Source organism: Drosophila arizonae, chromosome X (assembly GCF_054131065.1).
Source record: "Drosophila arizonae isolate 15081-1271.41 chromosome X, UAZ_ARI_1.0, whole genome shotgun sequence".
NCBI lineage: Eukaryota > Metazoa > Arthropoda > Insecta > Diptera > Drosophilidae > Drosophila > Drosophila arizonae.
This window is the reverse complement of record NC_142927.1, coordinates 12,120,694-12,143,700: the sequence shown is the minus strand read 5'-3', so window position 1 is coordinate 12,143,700 and position 23,007 is coordinate 12,120,694. Positions and strand designations below refer to the sequence as shown.

At 43.0% G+C, this 23,007-nt stretch overlaps 5 protein-coding genes across 7 annotated transcripts; 2 read left to right on the top strand and 3 right to left on the bottom strand.

Moving 5' to 3' along the window:
* The first annotated feature begins 88 nt into the window (after nucleotides 1-88).
* crn (pre-mRNA splicing factor crn) lies at nucleotides 89-2,476 on the top strand. The gene is made up of 2 exons (XM_018015731.2): nucleotides 89-275; nucleotides 341-2,476. Exons 1-2 carry the CDS (start codon nucleotides 240-242, stop codon nucleotides 2,420-2,422), a joined length of 2,118 nt encoding a protein of 705 aa, XP_017871220.1. The 5' UTR covers nucleotides 89-239; the 3' UTR covers nucleotides 2,423-2,476.
* Nucleotides 2,203-5,683, bottom strand: Or2a (Odorant receptor 2a). The gene is made up of 2 exons (XM_018014030.2): nucleotides 3,501-5,683; nucleotides 2,203-3,435 (listed from the first exon to the last, which is right to left on the bottom strand). Exons 1-2 carry the CDS (start codon nucleotides 4,653-4,655, stop codon nucleotides 3,385-3,387), a joined length of 1,206 nt encoding a protein of 401 aa, XP_017869519.1. The 5' UTR covers nucleotides 4,656-5,683; the 3' UTR covers nucleotides 2,203-3,384.
* A 149-nt stretch (nucleotides 5,684-5,832) lies between these two features.
* On the bottom strand, nucleotides 5,833-8,918 carry fs(1)K10 (female sterile (1) K10). Its single transcript, XM_018014029.2, has 2 exons — nucleotides 7,556-8,918; nucleotides 5,833-7,284 (listed from the first exon to the last, which is right to left on the bottom strand). The coding sequence occupies exons 1-2, from the start codon at nucleotides 8,732-8,734 to the stop codon at nucleotides 7,069-7,071; spliced, it is 1,395 nt and encodes a 464-aa protein (XP_017869518.2). The 5' UTR covers nucleotides 8,735-8,918; the 3' UTR covers nucleotides 5,833-7,068.
* A 265-nt stretch (nucleotides 8,919-9,183) lies between these two features.
* Nucleotides 9,184-13,616, top strand: car (vacuolar protein sorting-associated protein 33A). Its single transcript, XM_018015745.2, has 2 exons — nucleotides 9,184-10,802; nucleotides 11,283-13,616. Exons 1-2 carry the CDS (start codon nucleotides 9,384-9,386, stop codon nucleotides 11,694-11,696), a joined length of 1,833 nt encoding a protein of 610 aa, XP_017871234.1. The 5' UTR covers nucleotides 9,184-9,383; the 3' UTR covers nucleotides 11,697-13,616.
* A 979-nt stretch (nucleotides 13,617-14,595) lies between these two features.
* Tao (Serine/threonine-protein kinase Tao) lies at nucleotides 14,596-22,539 on the bottom strand. Of its 3 annotated transcripts, XM_089475470.1 has the most exons (14): nucleotides 21,882-22,004; nucleotides 21,730-21,821; nucleotides 19,906-20,418; nucleotides 19,333-19,837; nucleotides 18,898-19,254; nucleotides 18,213-18,821; nucleotides 16,491-16,664; nucleotides 16,053-16,415; nucleotides 15,857-15,979; nucleotides 15,669-15,785; nucleotides 15,416-15,589; nucleotides 15,123-15,344; nucleotides 14,939-15,057; nucleotides 14,596-14,872 (listed from the first exon to the last, which is right to left on the bottom strand). In XM_089475470.1, exons 3-14 carry the CDS (start codon nucleotides 20,133-20,135, stop codon nucleotides 14,749-14,751), a joined length of 3,117 nt encoding a protein of 1,038 aa, XP_089331596.1. In that variant the 5' UTR covers nucleotides 20,136-20,418; nucleotides 21,730-21,821; nucleotides 21,882-22,004; the 3' UTR covers nucleotides 14,596-14,748. The 3 variants fall into 3 exon arrangements, with proteins under 3 accessions (XP_089331596.1, XP_017871180.1, XP_017871186.1); XM_018015691.2 differs by lacking the exons at nucleotides 21,730-21,821; nucleotides 21,882-22,004 and adding an exon at nucleotides 22,181-22,539; XM_018015697.2 differs by lacking the exons at nucleotides 18,213-18,821; nucleotides 18,898-19,254; nucleotides 19,333-19,837; ... (1 more) ...; nucleotides 21,730-21,821; nucleotides 21,882-22,004 and adding an exon at nucleotides 16,832-17,562.
* Nucleotides 22,540-23,007: the final 468 nt, after the last annotated feature.

Sequence of the window (23,007 nt, the reverse complement as noted above, 5' to 3'; positions counted from 1 at the left end):
GTTACGTTACATACGTTATCGATACTGCTATCAATTCTTATCGAAATATATGAAATCGTACTCGATAGCATTATACGTTGCAATGTGAATGGCAGATTGTTAGAAATAAGAGGAAGCATTTGCAGTAGACGCATCTCTAATGCCGTGTTTATTTTGAGCGAATGTGCATAAAACTCCGCTTAAATCAAGATTTTATATTAATTTGAAAGAAGTGCCGGCAACTAACACAAAAACACAGCATGGATCGACCACAGAAAATGCCCAAGGTGGCAAAGGTAAGTCCGCCATATGTTCTCAAAGCCAACGCAATGCAGTCCAACATAAACGTTTTTGTTTTCAGGTCAAAAATAAAGCGCCCGCTGAGGTGCAAATTACCGCGGAGCAGCTGCTGCGCGAGGCGAAAGAACGTGATTTGGAGATATTGCCACCGCCACCCAAACAAAAGATTTCCGATCCAGCCGAATTGGCCGACTACCAACAGAGGAAGCGGAAAACATTCGAGGACAATCTGCGCAAGAATCGCATGGTGGTCAGCCACTGGATCAAGTACGCCCAATGGGAGGAGCAGCAGCAGGAGATACAGCGCGCACGCTCCATATGGGAGCGGGCGTTGGACAACGATCATCGGAACGTAACCATTTGGCTGAAATATGCCGAAATGGAAATGAAGAACAAACAGGTGAATCACGCACGAAACCTTTGGGATCGTGCTGTCACCATAATGCCACGCGTCAATCAGTTCTGGTACAAGTACACCTACATGGAGGAGATGCTGGAGAACGTGGCCGGAGCGCGGCAGGTCTTTGAGCGCTGGATGGAGTGGCAGCCGGAGGAGCAGGCCTGGCAGACCTACGTCAATTTCGAGTTGCGCTACAAGGAAATCGATCGCGCACGTGAGGTCTACGAACGCTTTGTTTACGTGCATCCCGATGTCAAGAACTGGATCAAGTTCGCACGCTTCGAGGAGACGCATGGCTTTATACATGGCGCCCGTCGTGTCTTCGAGCGGGCCGTCGAGTTCTTTGGCGATGAGTACATCGAGGAGCGCCTGTTCATTGCCTTCGCACGCTTCGAGGAGGGGCAGAAGGAGCACGATCGTGCGCGCATCATTTACAAATATGCGCTCGATCATCTGCCCAAGGATCGGACACCAGAGCTATTCAAGGCCTACACCATACACGAGAAGAAGTATGGCGATCGAGCGGGCATCGAGGATGTGATCGTGTCCAAGCGCAAGCATCAATACGAACAGGAGGTGGCCGCCAATCCGACCAACTACGATGCCTGGTTCGATTATCTGCGCCTGATCGAGGCCGATGGCGACAAGGAGCTGATCCGCGAGACCTACGAGCGGGCGATTGCGAATGTGCCGCCCGCCAAAGAGAAGAACTACTGGCGTCGCTACATCTACATCTGGATCAACTATGCGCTCTACGAAGAGCTCGAGACGGAGGACATACAGCGCACGAGGGAAATCTACAAGACCTGCCTGGAGCTAATACCCCACAAGGTGTTCACGTTCAGCAAGATCTGGCTGCTGTACGCCCAGTTCGAGCTGCGCTGCAAGGAGCTGCAAACGGCGCGCAAAGCCTTGGGCATGGCCATCGGCATGTGTCCCAGGGACAAGCTGTTCCGCGGCTACATCGATCTGGAGATACAGCTGCGCGAATTCGAGCGCTGTCGCCTGCTCTACGAGAAGTTCCTGGAATTTGGGCCCGAGAACTGTGTCACCTGGATGAAATTCGCCGAGCTGGAGAATCTGCTGGGCGACACGGAGCGTGCGCGGGCCATCTTCGAGCTGGCCGTGCAGCAGCCACGCCTCGACATGCCCGAGCTGCTGTGGAAGGCCTACATTGACTTTGAGGTCGCCCTCGGCGAGACGGAGCTGGCACGCCAGCTGTACGAGCGCCTGCTCGAGCGCACGCAGCACGTGAAGGTCTGGATGTCGTATGCCAAATTCGAGATGGGCATCAGTCATGGCCAGGGCGACGGCGACCCGGATGCCGATCTGAATGTGCGTCTGGCGCGCCGCATTTACGAGCGAGCCAACGATACGCTGCGCCAGCTGAACGACAAGGAGTCGCGCGTCCTGCTCCTGGAGGCGTGGCGCGACTTTGAGCGCGATGTCAATGAACCACAGTCGCTGCAAAAGGTGCTGGACAAGATGCCGCGCCGCATCAAGAAGCGGCAGAAGATCGTCTCCGACGATGGTGTCGAGGAGGGCTGGGAGGAGGTCTTCGACTACATATTCCCCGAGGACGAGATGGCACGACCCAATCTCAAGCTGCTCGCCGCCGCCAAAATGTGGAAGAAGCAGAAACACAACGAAGCGGACACAGCTACGGACGCGGACACTGAACCAACGGCAGCGGAATCTTCAGCACCTGAACCAGCAGCAGAGGAAGACACAGCGGAGACATAGCGTGTAGAAATCCTGCCATTCCGAATGCCCATCAAATAAAAACTCTAATGTTAATTGCGTGCACGGTTTGAATTTTGATATTAAGACGTGGATTAGAGTTAATATTGGTACAGTGTTAAGTGGCTAATGGATATCAATAAGAATGTAATTGAGTTATAGACTAAACATCTCAAGAGCTGACACTGTAGGCAGACATGACTGTATCTATGGCCTATGGACTTCTACTTCAAGTGGAATTACTGTTTATTTATCTGGTCTCAAAATGGGATCTTCGAGTTAGCTTTGGTATCACATTATATAAACAAACTTTGCCTACATATACTATATATAGAATCATATTATATAAACTATCCATGTCATATCATATAAACAATATTTTTCTATATATACATTGATATCCATATACATATACCTCTGCTACGAAATCTAAGAGGAAATTCTGCAAATGGAGAAGTCTAGCTATGCGTCTTGCCTAAGTAACTTGAGCTCTCCAGTCTAGTATTCGGTTGCATTATTATAACTGTTCTATAAAGCGATGTCTTCTATGAATTTATGTTTGAATCTATTTATACTATGCGCCAAATAGATCGTAAAGCTCTAATAGCTTACTAGGCACCAAAGTGATCATAGGCATCTAATGAACTAAGTGATCTTGATATCCACATCTATACATACCATATATCTATAACAACATCCTCTTCTATAACTAAATCTATATATAGATTCCAAATCAATCTCTATAAACATTTCTATAGCTATATCTATATCCATGATATATGCTCCCATCTTCACCTATATTTCATATATTAGGTTCTTTCGGCTCTTTTAGTCATAGTTATATGTCTTTAAATATAGATAGCTACCGGCCAAAGGCTGGATCTGATCTCTTCCCTGACTTACAGTAGCTCTACTCGCATGTGTATATATCTGCTCCAGCATCGTGAATTTCCATTTCTCCCCGATCACTTGGCTCGCAGCAGCAGCGTAAAGGCGGAATAGGTTGATCGGATGACCTGGGAAAAGAGAATCGATAGGATTACAGGCATCAACTGAAGTGGAGCACGGGGGAAGGGGGCACCTGTTCGAAGGTCTCCAGGGTGACGGCTATGTAGCCGCCGGCATAGATGCAGAACGTCCTCTGGCTGCGCATCAGCGTGAAGACCAGCAAGCGGCGGAACTGCGGCGACTGATCCAGCCAGTTGCAGGCGTAGAAGGCGTCGCACAGCTGCTCGCTCTGGCTGCGCATGCGGTCGCCGAAGTAGCAGATGATGAACACCTCCAGGGTGACAGCCAGGAAGAACACCGAGGACAGCATCATGGCGGAGAGATCGTGCGAGTCGGTCACATAGAGGAAGTGCATGGCCACGGTGCACTGGACGGTGGCGGTGCAGATGAACTGGGCGAGGCAGGCGATGGACAGGATCTGCTGGATGCTGGCGTGCAGCTGGCTGATGTGTATGAAGTCCTCGATGCAGTCGTGCAGCTCTAGCTGCACGATGCGGCACCAGGGCGGGCACTCGGGATGGCCCGGATAGCCGAGGCGACGCACGCGCAGCTCCAGGGCGCGCATGTGGCCCGTGAGCACGCAGAGGTAGGCCGGCGGATAGGAGTCGTTGGCGCAGTCCTGGATGGCCTGCACGATCAGGCCGAACAGCTGATAGCAGCAGATGCACACGTACGCCAGATCCGAGCTGAGCCAGTCGACGGCGAACCAGGCGGGGTAGAGCAGCCGGCGCTCCTTTGCTATGGCCACCCGGATGCAGCTGAGCAGGGTGCCGACGACAAAGATGCCGGCGAAGATGCGAAAGCTTCTCCTCGCCGTGCTGACAGCCTGCCGCAGCGCGTCCAGCTCCTCGGGATGCTGCACGCTCAGCGCCCGCCTGTCCAGCACCTGGAGCAGCTCGCGTATCCGGTCGAGCTGCCGGCGCACCAGGAACACATTGATGAACTTGAAGTTGGCCGCAATGTCGGTGATCGTAATGGTCAGATTCTCGCACAGCTCCTGCAGATTGCGCGTCAGAATGAGCCGCGCCAGCAGCGTCAGCGGGAACAGCAATGTGACCAGCACGTTCAGCGAAATGGCCTGGAGCAGGTACCTCGACCGGGACCTGCCCGAGGGCCGTATCAGGCCAGTTAGCTCCCAAACGCGCCAATGATAGCTGAGCGCCTCATGGGTGTCCAGCACCCGCTGCTCCCTGTCCAACTCGAATTTCCTCAACTGCTGCGCTGCCATCTCGTCTGCCTTTTGACCAGTGGACGCCTCCACCAGGGGCTTTTATAGCTGCCACCAGCTAGGTGTGTGTGTGTGTGTGTGTGTGTGTGTGTGCAGCAAGGTGTCCAACTTCCCACTGTTTTGGGACAATTATGGCGCCATTATAGACCTAGAACCCTTAATGGATAGCGGGAGGAAGCGAGAGAGACCACCCAAGCAAAATTTCGCCATCATAATAATTTGTTTATCGTTTTATTATCCAAAAGTTCATCAAATGTGTGGGGCTGAGAGTGTGGTGATGGCATGCGCTTATCAATCAATCATTCAAGCAATCAATCGTTACTTAAACGCCGCTCAATTTGAATACGCAATGCGATCCTGCAGCAAATGTCCTCGAGACAATTACAGGTTAATTTGTAGCACAGCAAATTCTCATGATGCGATGCAAATGCATAAACAAGTGTCTCTTTGTGTGTGTGTGTGTGTGTGTGTGTGGGTGTGTGGACACAGGTGCAGAAATTGACAACGTTCTAGCAAACTATTTTCGGAATTCCTGCTTAGGATGGGCGCAAGTACTTAACAAAATCCCTTCCAAATCGAATTCAATAGAGGGGATTTTCCCAGTTCTAACTATTTCTAGGACAAGTTCTATAAGGCCTTAGGCATTGCTATATCAGGTTCGACACCTATTGCATTGTAGTACTGTTTTTAATCTTAACTAGTTCTTAAGTAATATAATATGTGGAGCCAAAGCTGATTAAGTGGAACTAAGGAACTAATCCTAAAAGAAAGTATTTCTCGTAAATATTATGATTAAGTAAATTGAACATAAATTCCATTTAAGAAACATTGAATTACTGTTTCGTGTGCTGAGCCCCTTCAACTAGGTGATATGTCTCTCTGTCTGCGTGTGTGTGTGTGTGAGTGTTTCTATATAGATACGATACGAGTATATAAAGGTTTGTCTTTGGAACATGATAGCCTAACTAAAGTAATATTTAGAAATCTAACTGACTCTATCAAAACTTTGATTGGAGTCGGCTCCGGATTAACTCTAAACTTAGTCTAAAGAAAACGTTTGGCTAAACTGAAATTGCTTCAAGGTTGAGGCCCATCTCAAAATTTTAGTAAATGTATCAAGAATACTATATAAGTTTAGTGCTCTTATACATGTGGAGTGAGTGAGAGTGTGTGTGTGTTTCGCTTTGTATATATGTATATATTTGTATAATTGCATACATATGCGACGATGTATGTATGTGTGTATGTGTAGGCAATATTAACATAGTTTTAGCTCATTTACATAATGTAAAGATATAAAGATTTATATGTATGTATATATATATATAGGTATAATGATATAGACATAGTTCAATATTTACATAGGAATTGCAAGAATAATTCGATCTATAAGCAATTTAAAGCTATGCTGGAGGGACGCGGATGCGGATGCGGATGTTCTTCAGGGTACAGCAAAACAAAAACAAATCGATTGGACGCACATACAAGAAAAAACAAAACATACAAAAATTTAACATTTTTTTTTGGTTTATGAATTGGGATTTCGGGGGAATTCGTATCATTCACTTAGCTCGGTAACTTAATTTGTAATTTTTAAGAATTAATTTAGAAATACAATTAAGCAAACAGAGACAAAATAATTTATCTATAGAGAAACATGGTAATTCTTTCAAAGCTTTTCCGTATTCTCGATTTTTTGTTTTTTTTTTTTTTGTATAATTTATAAATTTGTCATAATGTCGATTATGGAAAAAGCGAAATTGGAAAATATTTAACTAGTTTTACAAATATTAGATATACTCGATCTGCACAGGTTTACAATTATGTATATATTTATATAAATATATATGGTTTATCAACTTAACAATTAACAATTACAATTCGTTACGTTACGTTACGTGGCATGCCGATTACATACATTACGTTACGTTACGTTATATTACAATTAACATTTGTTTTAAAGCCATAAAAATACATTTTTACGCAATTCTCTTTCGTTTCGTTTCATCTCATTTCTCTTTTGTTTATTCCTCTTTAACAATTGAATGGATAATGTTTATCTTTTCCTTATTATTTTTTGTAAATTGTTGGCTTTGTTTTTTTTTTGTTATTTACTTATTTCTTGAATTTAAGCTCAGTTCTTTGAATTTAATTTATTGCAATTTAATTATAAATATTATTAATAATTGTTGTATAAATATTATTATTATTATTTGTTTTTTTTTTTGTTGCTTTGTTGTTGTTGTTGCAATTGATTGTTGTTTGTATTTTCACGGCTTAGCTTTTTGTTTGATTTGTTTTTGTTTTATGTTCCATTTGAGTCAGGCAAATGAGCACAATTAATAATTTATGATAATAAATTAATTAATTGAAAAATTGTTGCTTAATTATATATTATTATGTGGATATATAATTAATTGCCTGACTCTGGTTCATTCGATTCGTTTTGATTTTGCTGTTGATTTTGATTTTGGTTTTGGCTTTTGCTTGGACTTGTTGTTGTTGCTGTTGTTGTTGCTGTTGTAGTTGCTGTTGTTGTTTTATTTTTATTTGCATCTTGCGCTAATTCGAGCTGATTTGAATTTGCATTTCTGTCTTTATCTATATCTTTGTCTTTCTCTTTGGCATCCTGCAAAAGAACATACAATATAGTAATAAACGAGAGAGAGAGAGAGCATGTGAGTGAGAGGAGATGAACTGGAGTGAGTGAGAAAGAGTATTTCTTCTGCTTATGGCTGGTTGAGTGGGAAATCTTATATATACACAGGTCTGTAATCGACATGTAGGAAATTCAATTCTGTTTGGATGGGGAGGATATTGGAGTGGAAATTATATGAAATCGCAAATGTATACATAGAGTGAGAGCGAGAGCAGAGTGAGTGAGCGAGAGGGGCACATACCTTGGCCATTACCGAAGCGGCCTCCTGTTTTAAATACGCTTCGCGCGCCTTCTCGTAGAGCGACACAAATTTGTCGCGCTGCACCTTGAACTGGGCGAAGAGCTGGTCATCTTTGTTGCCCTTGAGGCGATTCTCAATGTCCAGCTTCTCGTCGTGGATGGCGCGTATTTCGTCGTTCACCCACGGCTTGTCGATGGGATATTGATTCACTAGATTCTTTAGCGTTTTGATTGTGCTCTTGCCCTTGAGCGCCTGCTTGATCAGCTTGGGATTCGGCTTCTTGATCTTGCCGCCGTTCATGCTGCCGCCGTTCATGTAGGGCACCGGGCCAGGCAGCGGTGGCATGCCACGCAGCGGCATTCGTGGCCCCATATGCATATGCGGGCCCATCAAAGGCGGCGGTGGCGGTGGCAGTGGCATTGGCAGTGGTGGGCCGCGTCCGTTGCGACGCATGAAGGGAGGCGGCGGTGGCGGTGGACCGCCCATTGGCGGCATGGGGCAGCGCATCGGCGGCATGGCGGCTGGAAAAGGCATAGGGGGATATGGCGGCATTGGGCCACCCCGTGGGCCCATCGGACCACCTGGTCCTGGTCCGCCCATCATGTGGCGACCGCCTCCCCGATTTATGGGTCCGCCACCCATCATTTGGGGCCTATTGAAGCCATTGCGCTGTGGTCCATTGAAGCGATTGCCATTGGGTGCATGGAACCGTTGCTTTGGATGCGGATGTGGATGCGATTGCCAGCCATTGTCGGCCATAGCTGCGGGGCCGCCGCCGCCCTGCCCAGCAAAGTGCGAATTATGCGGATGCGGATGCTGCTGTTGCGATTGTTTATGGCCCTTGGGCTGTTTAGCTTTCAATTGCTTCTTTTTCCCCCCGTCCGCAGCTCCGTCGGTCGAATTGCCGGCTTGCAGTGTCTGTGCGGCCGTCGCCAATTTGGGCGGTGGTGCGGGCGTGGGACTATTGAAGTCTATATAGAGCGGATCACTGGGCATCTGGCAGGATGTGTACATGAATTGATTCGGTGCCTGGGCCTGAACCTGAGTCTGAGCCTGAGCTTGAGCCTGAGCCTGGCCGCGGTAAGGCTTGCGGTACGGTGCGATTGCGGCACGAACATTTGAGCGCTGTTGCTGCTGCATGGCCCGGTTCTGTTGGTAGTTATTACCCTTCGATACCATTTGTAGAGAAATAAATATGTGTATTTTAGCCGTTTGTAATATTATACGTTTCGCGCTGTTTGCTCTGACAAAAAGTCAGAGTAGGATGAAACGAAATGAAATTCTATTACACTCTTAAATATTGCTAGTTCAATTGTAGTTGTATATTTCCTAGAGATGAGCAACAATTTGACAGACTGAGAATGGCAAAAGTAGCTAGCAAGAAATCGATAGTCACGTTGTTATCGAATTTGAATAGTTCATTTAAAATTCGACAATATTTGCTCGCGCTTGGTGTTGTCATATACCAAAATAAGAGTGGTTATAAAATTTTAATAGATGCTTTATGCGTTTAAATACATTTAAGCAGTTTTATTTTACACACATAACAGAATTAATTTATAATTATAAATCAAATTGAGCGCATATTGCCTATTCTTATTGGTGTGTACACACTGTTTTCTGCGCAGGCCCAAAACAGCTGATTTGCTAATTTGCTCGGCTGCCGTGCAGTATGTGGGCGTTGCAACCACAGAAATATTAGGCAGTAAAAACACTTGCTGAGTGCAGAGACTGCAAAGACACAATACGAAAATAGCGCCTCGCTAGCGAGAAAAAGCTAAGAACAAATATTGTCATCAGTAGTGCGGTTCCTGTTTTGCCATCAGCCATGTTTCCTTATCTAAGGAGTCAACGCGTCAATTTGCAGCTGCTGCAGGAGACGGCTGCGCGGGAGCTAATGCAGAACCTTGATTCCATCGAAGGCAGCAAGATTATTGTGCTGGACGAGTCAATGGTTGGACATTTGGAGCTTGTGACCAAGCCGGAAATGTTCACCGATCGTGGAATTAAGCTGATCGCTTTGAAACCTGAATCACGCACTCCCAAGGACGTCCAGAACATCATCTATATTGTGCACACGCAGGTTAAGCTCATGGATCAGCTGGCCACGCACCTAAAGGACAACAATCAGCAGGGTCGACAGTATTATATCTTCTTTGTGCCGCGTCGCTCGTGCTTGTGCATTAAGCATCTGGAGAATCTGGATGTGATCAATGCATTCACTCATATCTACGAGCTGACCTGGAACTTTTTTCCGCTGGACTCGGATGTAGTCAGCATGGAGATGCCCAATGCCTATCGCGATGTTAGCATCGATGGCGACACCACCGCTCTCTTTCAAGCGTCGATTGGCCTGGTGCAGCTGCAGCGGCTATACGGACGCATACCCAAGATCTACGGCAAGGGTGTCATGGCTCAATTCGTTTGGGATCATGCCAAGCAGCTGGCCATTGACGAGAAGTCACTGTACAATGGCGACAAGGGTGCCATTGATCAGCTCATCCTGCTCGATCGGGGCATCGACCTACTCAGTCCGCTGGCCACCCAACTAACCTACGAGGGTCTCATCGATGAGTTTTATGGCATACACCACAATAAGCTGACGCTGCCGGCCGAGCATTTTCCGGCATATATTATTAGCGGCAGCTCCACGGCCGGATCTGAGGATCCGGAACGCTTGGTGGGCGATAAAGATCGGAAGACGATTTTCCTTCATTCCGGCAAACCGCTGTACGCGGAGCTGCGCAACAAGAACTTCAATGAAGTGCGCATTCTGCTCGCCCGCAAGGTCAAGGACATCCAGGCACAGATGAATGTCAATCGGCAAGAGCAAACGGTGCAGGAGATCAAAAGTTTCGTCGAACGTCTGCCCCAACTGATGGAGGAAAAGAAGGAAACATCGGTGCATACGGCCATCGCCGGACTCATTGACGAACGCATCAATGTCTATTCGTTCAGCGATGATCTGGCCGCCGAGCAGGAGTTCATGATCTGTGCGGACATCGACAAGTCGAGCGCTTACATTGAGGATCAGATAGCACGCCGTGCCGAGCTGCGCAACGTGCTGCGACTCATCTGCCTGCAGTGTGCCGCCGCCTCCGGCTTCAAGGAGCGCGTCCTCAACTCCTACAAGCGCGAGCTGGCCCAGGTCTACGGCCTGGAGGTGTTGCTCACCATTAGCCACCTCGAGAAAGCTGGACTGCTGCGTACACAAACTGAGTCGCGGGCGTATGCCGTATTGCGCAAGGTAAGAATGGAATAGGCGTGGGATTAGGAAGCAGCTAAGATAAAGAAGTAGCTTACAGTAGAAGTTTTATGTAGTACTGAGGCGGAAAGATTAAGGTTTACAGACTAGGAAAAGATGCAATAGAAGTAGCAATGGATTATAGTAAAGAAAAGGACAAGCACTAAAACTAAGAAGTATTTAGAGTAAGGAGTAGAAGTTGTGCTAAGGAGTAAAAGTAAGAGGAAGTGTTTGATGTAAGGAATGGGAGTAAGAACTAAGAATGAGCAGTTGATGTAAGGAGTGTGAGATGGACTAAGGAGCGGGAGTAAGGACTAAGGAGCAGTAGTAAGATGTAGAAGTAGAACTAAAGAGTAGAGGTAAGGATTAAAAAGTCGAAATGAGAAGAAAGAAGTAGGGATGGCTGGATGGAGCAAGGAGCTGGAATAAAGAGTAATAAAAGCTACAACCAGTCGATTAACTGTACTTAACTTCTCCTGACAGACCCTACATCTGACCGTCGATGACAGCGTTGAGATCAATCCGAAGGACATTAGCTATGTGCATAGTTTCTATGCACCGTTGACGGCTCGCCTGGTCGAGCACTCGCTCAAGCCGCTCGGCTGGCAGACGCTCAAGAGCCAGATCAACAACCTGCCCGGGCCGACCTTCGAGGACTTTCAGGTGCAATTGATTGGCATCGGTGGCCGTCATGCAGTCGGCGCCACGCCCAGCGAGAGCTCGCTAATGCACGCCCGGCGCGTGGTGCTCGTCTTCTTTGTGGGCGGCTGCACATTCGCCGAAATCGCAGCACTGCGCTTCCTGGCCGCCCAGGAGGACAACAACGTGGAGTTCGTGATCGCCACCACGAAGGTGATCAATAAGCATTCATTCCTCGACAGCCTGATGAGCTCGTGAAAGAAGCGACTGAGTCGCTTGGAGGCGCATCTTCTATCCGTGGGCTGCGGCCTGACGCGCGGACGCAACACCTCCAATCCAATGAAGCCGGGCCAAGCAACAGAGCAGCGTCTAGCGTTCAGATCGGAACAGCCGCTGCCCAAGCATAAAGATTAGAAACGTTTAACGATTCCTCACACACAAATACTATATATTTATATCTCTATTTAGTATACCCCTAAGTAAATTATGATTTGCATACATATGGTACGATCTACATATATCCAATATTATAGTATATTCATGTATATTTTATATATCTATGTATACTTTGTAGGTGCAAAAGCTTTCGAGATCCTTTATAAATGTCTACCAAATATGTATATACATAGATATATGTATGTATCAAATGTATATAAGAAACAAATGAACAGAAAGAGAAACAATATGCAAATCTATATTCCAGGCTAAAGCTCCTGATGTTACAGAAACAAAACTTGATATAAATATATGTATATGCGCACTCAATCGTAAAACATTCCGCGGTTATTTGAAACTCTATAGATTACGATTAGACTCAGTTTGGACAAAGATTGGCTTGGTCCGAATATATGTGTATATTATATATCTATATATATATGTGTATAAAAGTCTATAGTTTTTGATGGATTATTGTTGAACCTGCCTAAGTTATTGGGAATTCTAGATGTCTATATATATACAGCTACAACTTTATTGAGTTCAATAAACAAAAATTAAAAATTCCAATATTCAATGGATCGATTTGTCTCTCTCTCTATATAGATATATATGACATATGTTAATTTGTATGGAGCAACAACTGAAGAGGTAAAGACAGAGATAAATAATAGCTAGGAATGGATCTATATAGATAGTATTGTATTACGATTCGGATTTTTTTCTTTTATTTTCAGCTTATGCAAATTGTTTATAATATTCTTCAGTGCCCTACACTATATATATAGCCTATAGTATTTAAAATGTATATAGACATATGTATATGATTAATATTTTTGTTTCTTGTATTTTACTTTATAATTTATTATTATTTATTGACGCGTATCAATTTAATTGTTAATCGTTTTATCCACTTCAAAAATACATTTATTAATAATAATTAAAAAAAAAAAAACAAATTTTTAAACATAAAAAATATTACATATGTATGTTCCTTATATTCCTCTACTTATCTCTCTCTCTCTCACTTCCTTCTCTATCGCTGCACTTCTTCCAAATCTGTTTATGAATTGATTTCCTTGCATTTGTTAATTTTAGTATTTGTTTTTGTTTATGAATTCATGCAAAAGTAACTAGAGCTATATATGTATATCTATATAACGATCATCAATGTGTTTCCCAATTGCATTTGATATTCGCTTCACTCATAGTATAAAATGTACAACGGAAAAGAATCTTTGTGTTTTGTTTATCATTTATCATTTTGTTTACTAAAAATGTTATTGCTACAAATTTATTTGATTTTATATCTTAAGATCGGGGCTTGTGATAGGTGATCAAAATTGGATGTGTGTGTGTGTGTTTGTATATATATGTATATATATATATTTTTTTTTATTATATTAAATGTATAAGACAACAAAAAAATAACTCTCACATAAACATAAATTGTAAATTAATTAAACATTTATATGCATTTAATTTTCTATACAATTTTTATTGTTTGTTTTTTCTTTTTGACTAAGCATTTTGCAAATTTGCATTAATTAAGTCTATAATAGGCTTATTTTAGTTGTTTTTATTATTTTAATTTTTTATGTCTGTTATCTTTTATACTTATTTGTTTATCAAGTTACTTATTTTGTTTTTTCTTTTAATTTGTTTATTAGCAAGTCCGTTGGAAAAAAAACGTAACGTATAACGTTGACAAAATTACAAAAAAAAAAAAAAATCAAAATTTTGGATATCAACAACATGCAAAAATGGCATCAAGCGCTTTCTCGATTGGTTGTTAAAATTGATTCTTCTTTTGGCTAAGAGAAATGAGATATATTTAATCTTGGCTTGATTTATTTTCTCTCCGTTATTCTCCCTTAGGGGTTTTGATTTTTTACAGCGAAACGCATTATCGATAGCGCTCTCTTGTGTCTTCTTTTTCCTTTCTTTCTTGCACGAAGTCTGCTGTAGCGAGTCTTCTTGAAACAACGAACATTTCTTTTCTACTTTCACATCTTTTTGTTTTTTGTTTTTACACATCTTTTAGCAATGCACGATCGAGTCGTTGAATAACAAAGATTTTAATTAAATTATTATATAATAATATCAAAAGTTCAAAATAAAACTTAAACATTTTGCACACGTGCGTGTCGACATATATACGAGCATATATATATATATATCATAATACATATATCAGTATATATGTATATATATCTATAATTTTGTGGGTGATTTGCTTGCTGTTGTTTCTGTTGATGTTATTGTTTTATGCTTTCGTTTGTGTATGACAATAAAGGCTTACATTTTAATTATGTATTTATGCTGATTTGCTTTTTTATGATATATATATATATATTTAAATATATATATATACATAGATTTTCGCTTGTTTGATTTTGTTTAAATTGTGTTAAATGTATTATCATATGGTTGTTGCTTGTTTGTTTGCTTGAATTGATTACGTTGGAATACAAAAACTATTGCAGCTTCATTTTGTGGCAACATTATGCAAAATTTTCATTTGCATTCTTTTCTTTCTTCCTTTGTTTAATTTTACTTTCATAAATTTTCGACGTTATTTAGTTTAGAATGATGCTACAAAAACAACGAATGCTTCTGCATATATATATACATACATAAATATATGTATATATTTATATATAAATTATGCTTTTTGTTATGTTATTTGTAATTGTTATAGTTGCTTGTGTCCGGCTCTATCTGTTACTGTTGTCGCAGTGTTATTTGTTTTAAAATTTCCATTAAAATTATAATAGTTCATATTACTATATGGTTGTTGCTGTTGTTTTTGTTGTTGTTGTTGCTGTTGTTGTTGGTGTTGGTTTTGTTGTTGCTGCTGCTGTTGTTCCCTATGCTATAGCGAACCAGCCGGAAAACTTGTTGAACTATTGCTATGCGCTAAACTAATCATGGAACCCGACAAACTACCCTCCTCATCTGGATAGGTCTCGCGTGATACCTCAGTTAGGGATAAAGTGCTGCAAGAATATCAATAATCAATTAGTATATACAATTATGCATAAAGCACATATAGTTCGTTATACCTGAAACCTAGTGCTATTGACTCATTATCAAAAGCTTCCAATTCTTTAGCATGCTTCTCATGCTTCATGCGCAAGCGCTCGGCACGCTCCAAATTGAATTGTTGCAATTCGGCATCCATCTGAAATGGAGTTAAAGTTCAATTTTCGATACTCATTGGACACGACGAGTTATTTGCCTGATTACCTTATTCTCCAATAGGCCACGCCGCACGCTAACGCGATTCTCGAGTTCACGACGCTCCCGATCGCGCTGCTCCTGCGCCTGCTTCTTGTTCTTGTTCTGATAGGCTGTGAGCATATCCAGTTCGTATTCCAATTGCTCATTGGTACGTTGGCACTCGATCACTTGACTCTCGTCCAGTTTATAACTTTGACTTTGGAACATGTCGGCAATGCTTTGTTCATACTGCAAATGCAAGGTGAATAGATGAGCCATTAGTTATTCTATTACATATTGGTTATCATTTGGTTTGTCACCTGTTCACCCAGCAGCGTGAGCTTGCGATGCTTCTCCTCTTTGAGCTGCTTGATAACCTCCTTCTGTTGCTCTTTGGGTGTCGTCTGCAGCACTTGCGCCTTGTAGCGTTTATATTGTTTGGTTTGCGTTTTGCATGTCTCGCGAAACTGTTTACGTATCTGCAGTTCCTTTTGCTGTTTATATAAAGAATCCATATAGAATGTTAATTGAATTTGAATTGAATCGTAATTTATTTTCAGTTTCCTTTTGTACCTTAAGGCTTTTAGGCTGTTGTCTCAGCTCGAGCGCATGCTTGCGCAGCAGCTCCTTCGTAATGCGTTCCATATAGTCTTTTTGATTGTGCAACTCCGTGTCGTGCTGCTTGTTAATCTGTTTGCAAAGTAAACCGTGTTATTATAGACGTACAGCGAGCACAATATATCTATATGCGTAAGACTCACCTGCTCCTCGCGCAATTGATGTACGCTCTTCTGCTGGCGATATTCCAACTCCTGTGTCTTTTCATGGTGTTTCAACAGCATGGCGTGAGCCTGTTCCAGCTGCTGTTGCTTCTTGCTCAGCTCCTGTGATAAGTGACATGTAGAATTGCATTTAGTGGTTATAAATATTTTTGATGAGAGTTAATTAGGTGCCTACATCACGCAACAACTGATCCTCCAGTCCGTGCAGCAATATCATACGTCTTCGCTTGAATTTCCGCATCTCGAGCTCAACAAATTGCTTCTGGGCCTGTATCATACGCTGCTCCTCTTGGGCCTCGTGCTGCTTTAGATTATCCTTTTGCGATTGCAAGGTTAAATCACGTTGACGCTTTGGCGTTGACTCATCCATCGACAGTTCGCGTTTCCAGCGCTCTTTGTTCGCTTTGTATTCCTTTTTGCGAGTCGAATCGAATAACTTGCGATCGTTTTCCTGCTTCAGCGTAATCTCTTTATGTAGTTTCTTCTCGGCCGCTGCCGTCTGTTTCGCGCGTCGTTCCAAGTCCTGTTGATGCTTGGCCTGCAACAAATGTGATTCATGATTTAATGAGTATATAGATTATTGTTGTTTATAGTTGCATTTCGATTTTCTTACCCCGAGCCGTTCCAATTCTCTGGTAAAGTTATTCAATAGATTATCGTACTCTTTGTCCAGCGCTGCTTTGTGCGTCTCCATTTCCACTTTGCACTTCTCCTCGAGCTTCATCAGCGTCGCCTGGTGCTCTCGTCGCATTCGCTTGTATCCGGACATTTGTTCGTGCATCTCCTCCTGCATTCCGCAAAATGATTTCCAGGCAACACAAATAATAATTTACATATAAAACAAAAGCGTATTAATGGAGTGGAGATATATTTATACGTAGATGTATGTGGGTGTGTATATATAGCAGTTGCAGCAGCATCATTAACACAATTACAGTAACAGCAACAACTTACGATAATACTAGTTAACTCCCATTCGTTCTTAACCTCAAAATAAGGCAACTTAAAGCAAGGGAAAATCATAGCTAATTGCAAATAAACAGACTGCGCGAAAATTGTTTATAACGGCTTATGCTTGAACGCAATACGAAAAAAATATTAAACAAAGCAAAATAGAACAAAGCTAATAACAAAAATTTTTTTAAATATTGTAACTTAAGCAATTGCAAATAGCAGCGTCATATAATCAAAGATAAAATGCCGGCGACTACTGTTCAAGCTGTCAAATATCAAGCTGAGAGAGAGCGAGAGAGGAAGACAGTGCAATTGCGAGTTGTGTGTGTGCGTGTGGGTGGAGAGTAGCGAAAAGTAGTGAGGGAAAAACGGAAAATAGAATAACAATGCAAGTAGCATAGAACGAAATTAGAACGAAGGCTGTATGTGTATCGATGTGTGTGTGTGTGTGTAAATGTGCTTTTGTGCGTGCATGTGGGTGCGTTTACTACTAAGGTGCGCAGTCTGCCTGTGTGTGCGTGCGAGTGTGTGTCTGTGTGTTTTTCGTTTGTTTGTTGCGCCTAAATTGCAAATAAATCTTCGTAGCATTAAGTTTCTTAAACATTTATTGCTCTATTTATTGTCATGGACTTGACCCACGCACACACACAAGCGCACATACATAAATAAATACATATGCATATGCACACAAGTATGTGAATGTACACTCTAGTTAAATTTAGTTATGTTATCTTTTGTGTTTGTCTTCTTTTTTTTTTTTCTTTGATTAAGAGATCACACAGGGGCAATGATTAAGAGTTTGGCATTGTTTTGGACTGCTACTATTTTTAGCCTTCTGGAAGAAGCTGTCATCGTGGCCAGCGAAGTCATCAGCATCCGCCTGGCTGCCGCAGCAGAAGCAGGAGCAACAGAAGTTATAGCGCGCCTATTTGTTATGCAGGAGGAGAGTAGAAAGAGAAACAATAAACAACAACAAAGTTTGCATGTAGTAGTGGAGAGCACAACGATTTGAAGATCAAAAAAGAGAAAGAGAAAGAGAGAGAGGGCGAGCAGGCGAGCGAGCAAAAGCAACGGGAAATGACAGCTGTTGTGACTGGGACTATGAGTCGGATAAGGAGGAGCTGCTGAGACAGGAGACATACACACACGATGACAGCAATGAGAGGTGTGAGAGCCAACGATAGATAGGCTGCGTATGGGATCGATTATGTTCACGATATCGATAAATGGCAATGACAAGCAGCCCTATTAACTGGACTACGGATTGAAGTCATTTCTAAATTCACACACGCACACACACACTCATCATAATGAGCTTTTGTTGTTGCACATATGTATATGCATGTATGTTCTTTGAGCATCAACGATTAATCGCACTCACCTGCATATGCTCCTTCTGCTGTTTGGTCACAATGCTCGTCGTTCGTATGGTGGCAAAATTATTGGGTCCATGATCGTTGACAGCATTGGAGATGGCCTGCTGCGAGGATGTTGATGTGGCCGCATAGACAGCCGCCTGGGCAGCTGGTGTCGATAGATAGCGCGGTTGTTTTCCAGTCAAGCGATGATCACCGCCAGCCGGTGAGCCGCCAGTGCTGCTGCCGCCACCGCCGCCGCCGCTACTGTTGGCATGCCCTAGCGCCACGCCCAGATGCGACATCACCGATAGAGGCGGCGCTGGCGCTGGCGCAGGCACCACTGACGCCGAGTTCGTAGGCGTCACATTGTTGTTCATGGTGTGCATTATGTTTGGCAGCGGCGGCAAGTTGCGATGACGCGACGAATTGCGTGTGACAGCCCCACAGCCAGCGCCGCCCGCCTGCTGTTGTTGTTGTTGCTGTTGCTGCTGCTGGGCATTGGACCAGTGCTGCTTCTGCAGCTCCAATTGATGGTGCATGACAGCCGCAACGGCGGCCACCTGCTGCTGATGATGAGCTCCGATATGATGGTGATTCTGTGCTGCAGCCGGTATGGAATTCGACGAGGAGCTCTACGGGACAGATACAGATAACAATTTCGTTAGTATCATCGATAGTTAAACGATTTGAATCGCAGGGCTATGTCACCTGACTACTGGCCGCCGATACACCCACCGAGTGTATGGAGTGTTCGGAAGTAATACTATTGCTCTTGCTACTGTCGCCGCCAGCATGATCGTCCTGCTGATCGTCCGTATCGCCGACAGCGCTCTCTGTTTCGCACGTGTCCACCATGAGTATCTTCTTCATTTTGCGATAGTTAAGGTTGTCCAGCTCACGCACCGCCGACTTGGTGCGCGCAATCAGCTCCAGCAGCACCGTCTCCGATCGCGGACGGGTCACGTACGCGTGCTGCAGCAATTTGGTTGACGAGGGTCGCTCCGCGGGCATCTTCTTTAGACAGAGGTCCACGAAATTGCAGAACGTGTCCGACCAATCGTTTTTCTGCAAAACAAACGAATGGATAATTGACATGGAATCATAAATCGATTGATAGTGATTGCGCTTCCAATCGATAATTACCGGCAACGTGGGCGACTCGTTCTGTGCAATGTGATACAATGCGGACATGGCATTCATATTGAAGTATGGGGGCTTGCGCTCAGCCAGCTCAATGCAAGTGATGCCCAGAGACCAGACATCCACTTTGCCATCGTACTGGCCCTCATCCATGGCCAGTATCACCTCCGGCGCCATCCAATAGGGCGTGCCAACAAAGCTATTCGCCGGACACTTAATGGCCGCACTTCCGAAATCGGCCAGCTTCACCACGCCCATGTCCGTGAGTAGAATGTTGCCCGCCTTGATGTCACGATGGATGCGCCCGAGCGAATGCAAATAGCTCAAACCGCTTAGCACACCCATACAGATGGCAGCGATCTCGTCCTCATGCAACGGCTTCTTGTGCACCTCAATGATGTCCGAAGCGGAGCCGACGCAGTATTCCATGACCAGCCATGCTGTTGATTCGCGCAGGTAGCAGCCCTTGTACTCAATTGTATTTGGATTGTTCAATTGACGTAAGAAGCTGTTCGCGAGTCACGGAATACATAATACAATATATATTATAGTCGATATAAATTGATGCACTTTTACCGTATCTCCTTGAGTATGTCCTGCCATTTCTCCTGGCTCTGCTTGCCCGTATATGACATCTTCTTGATGGCCACAATCTCTTTGTTGAGATTGCAGCGGGCATAATAGACGGCACCGAAGGAGCCATGGCCAATTTCTCGCAGATCCTCAAAGATCTTTTCCGGATCATGTTTGTAGAATAGATCGGCGATTTCCGGATCTTTGAGACTACCAGGACGTGCCGATGGCATCTCTGTTATTCATGTTATGCCCCCCAACCAGCACTCGCGCCCTCCCTCTCCCTCTACCTCCCTGTCTCTCTCGTTCGCTTTCGCTCACTCGTCTCTTCACTCTCTTCCCACTCTTTCGGCAGTCGCAATCTGGAGATGTCAGCTTGTTGTTTGTTTTTGCTTTGGGTTTGCTATGCTTCTTTTTCCTCTTGCTATTATTGCTGTTGTTGTTGTGGCGTGTGTTGTAGCTTGTCGATATCGCTGGTTAGTCAATGAACAGACAAGAATCTCCTTATGCTGCGCTCTGCAAACGAAAGTGTAATTGAAAGTTACATATGTATGTATGCACACGGGGTATGAGCGTGTGCATAAAACTGCTTGTGTAAGCCCATGAGCATGAGTATGTGCATGTCATGTGTGTGCGTGTGTGTGTGTGTCTGTCTGTGGCTGTGTATGTGTGTGATAAAAGGAGAATTTCATGTTTTTGTTGTCGCATTCAAATCGATCAAGTGATTCACACTATTCGATTACACACGCAGAAACACTCGCGCATACACACACAACTACATTCATATCTCATTCGGTATTCCACAACACAAGCCGCTTATCAAAAATATGTGCGTTTTTTTAAATATTATTCTTCTTTGTTGCCTTCTTTTGGCACTATTTTCACCAAAGCCGCGTCTCAGTCTCTCAGAGCGGCGAATAACGGTGCATCATCATTCAGATACGCACATTTGAATGCCAAAGAGTCGTCGCATGATATTATTATGCTCTCAATGAAATGTGACATTCCTATTGATGCGTGGCTTTCAAAATTTAAGTTCTAGAGTAGGCGTTAGGTGAAAATAGAGAGAGAGAGAGAGAGAAAGAGAGCGTACGGCACACGTGCATGTGTGCTACATGTGCATATGTACATATATATATATATGTCGTATATAAAAAATATATATATCTATATATATATTAATATGTATGCATGTGGCTCACTGTAATTCATAATTGGCATTGAAGTAATAGCGGTACTTATTTATTGGCCAGCTGCCGCATGCAGACGAAAAAAAGGGTTGCAGCACTTGGCTTTTTTTTCAGTGTTGTTGCAGTGAAAATCGTACGATTTGCTGAATGAACTTATCGTTAAACAGATTTTGCCATCATGCTAATTGTTAAAACTATGTATTTGATTTGTTTGGAATTTTGTTTTTTTGTTGTATATTTTTTTGTTTAAAAGCGAAACGGCAACACGCCTATTTTTCATACACACGCAAACCCAATCACACACAGGCAGCCATGTCTCGTTCGCACACACTCACACGTATATAAATAAGCGTATGCATGTGCGTTTGTGTGTATGTATGTGTCTGTGATGTTGGTTGTTTTGCATTCGCCCTGTCTTTTTGTCTCTTCACTCTTCACGCTGTGCGCCTTTGGAACTTAGCAGCAGCGTTTAATTTAGCATTGTGTGTCACTGCTTTTTAATTTAATTTGAGGGTTTTCTTTTTTCTACTTGTGACAGCCTGTTAACATTTCGTTAAATAATTTGATTTAATTTTTGTTTATTTGCTTCGATCTTATTTGAATTTTTCCTTTTTTTTGGGTGCGGACAAACACATACAAAAAAGCAAATCGCACGACGCTGCGACGTCGTCATCGACAGAGACGATGTTTTTGTTGTTGTCGCAACATCGCTTGCAATTGTAGTCAACCCTAAAAAAAAACGATTTAGCTTTTTTTTTTGCATAAATTTATAAATATAGTAAGACCCACTTTGATCGTTAGGACAATTTTTAACAATCATAAATTGTTTTGCTTGCACATTGCACACATACAAATACACACTAATATTCGTACGCTTACACCGACAGCAGTTACATAGGCAACTATGGTGCGTGCTCTTTCTCGCTATGCGGCAGCGGCGCACTCACACTCACACCCGCACAAAAGCACACACACATATACGCAAACTCACATATACATACGTACAGCAGCCAACACGAATTGCATGTACAAAAAAATTATGATAAAACTATGGAAAATTGTATTTTCTTTACATTTGTGCCGCTTACTTTTGCAATTCAAACACTTTTCGCTAATTATCAGCGCGGCTGCGGCATTTTTCTTCTGCATGCGTCGTTTTTCTTTCACGTCAGTTCGGCCTCTGATTCCACTGCTGTTTCTGCTGCTGCTGCTTCTGTTTCTGCTGTCGCCTGCCTGCTGGTATTGTTTGCTTTGCTATATTTCGCCTTGTACTGCACACGCGTTGCGTTTTACATATTTACACAGGCAATGCATTCCGTTTCAATTATATCTCTTATATATTCAATTGCATTTGCTTGGCTTTTAACACTTAGTTTTTCCAATTTTCCTTCAATTAATTTGTATAAGTTACGTATATATGTATATATGTATTTATTAAGTGTTGGGCAATTTCGAGTTGCAGATTTTGTTTTGCAACCAGTTGGCAGTCCGCAATACCATTAAATACCAGCACAACCAAAAATACCAAATTGGTATATTAGCAGGCATGTCATAGCAATAACATATGTTAGCCACAGCTGTTACCATAAGCCGTTGATTTCCTACGTGTTTGAATTTTTGCGCTTTTATCGACGTTGAAACGATCATAAAAATGTTTTAAAAGCTTTTTAAGCTTAAAGTTGTTAAAAAACTTATTTGTAAAGTATGTATATCTTTAAATCAATAATATGATTAATTCTTTGAAACAGCTTTAGTTTTTTGAGACAAGATTGGCATTCTGATCTGTTCGATCTCTGGGTTTTCCGCAGTGGCTGAGCTTTAATGCAAATAGTATTTATATTTATACGTATATATATTTATGGATAACACAACTAAGGCACATCATTAAAAATAGCAACAATAAAGTTAATAACAT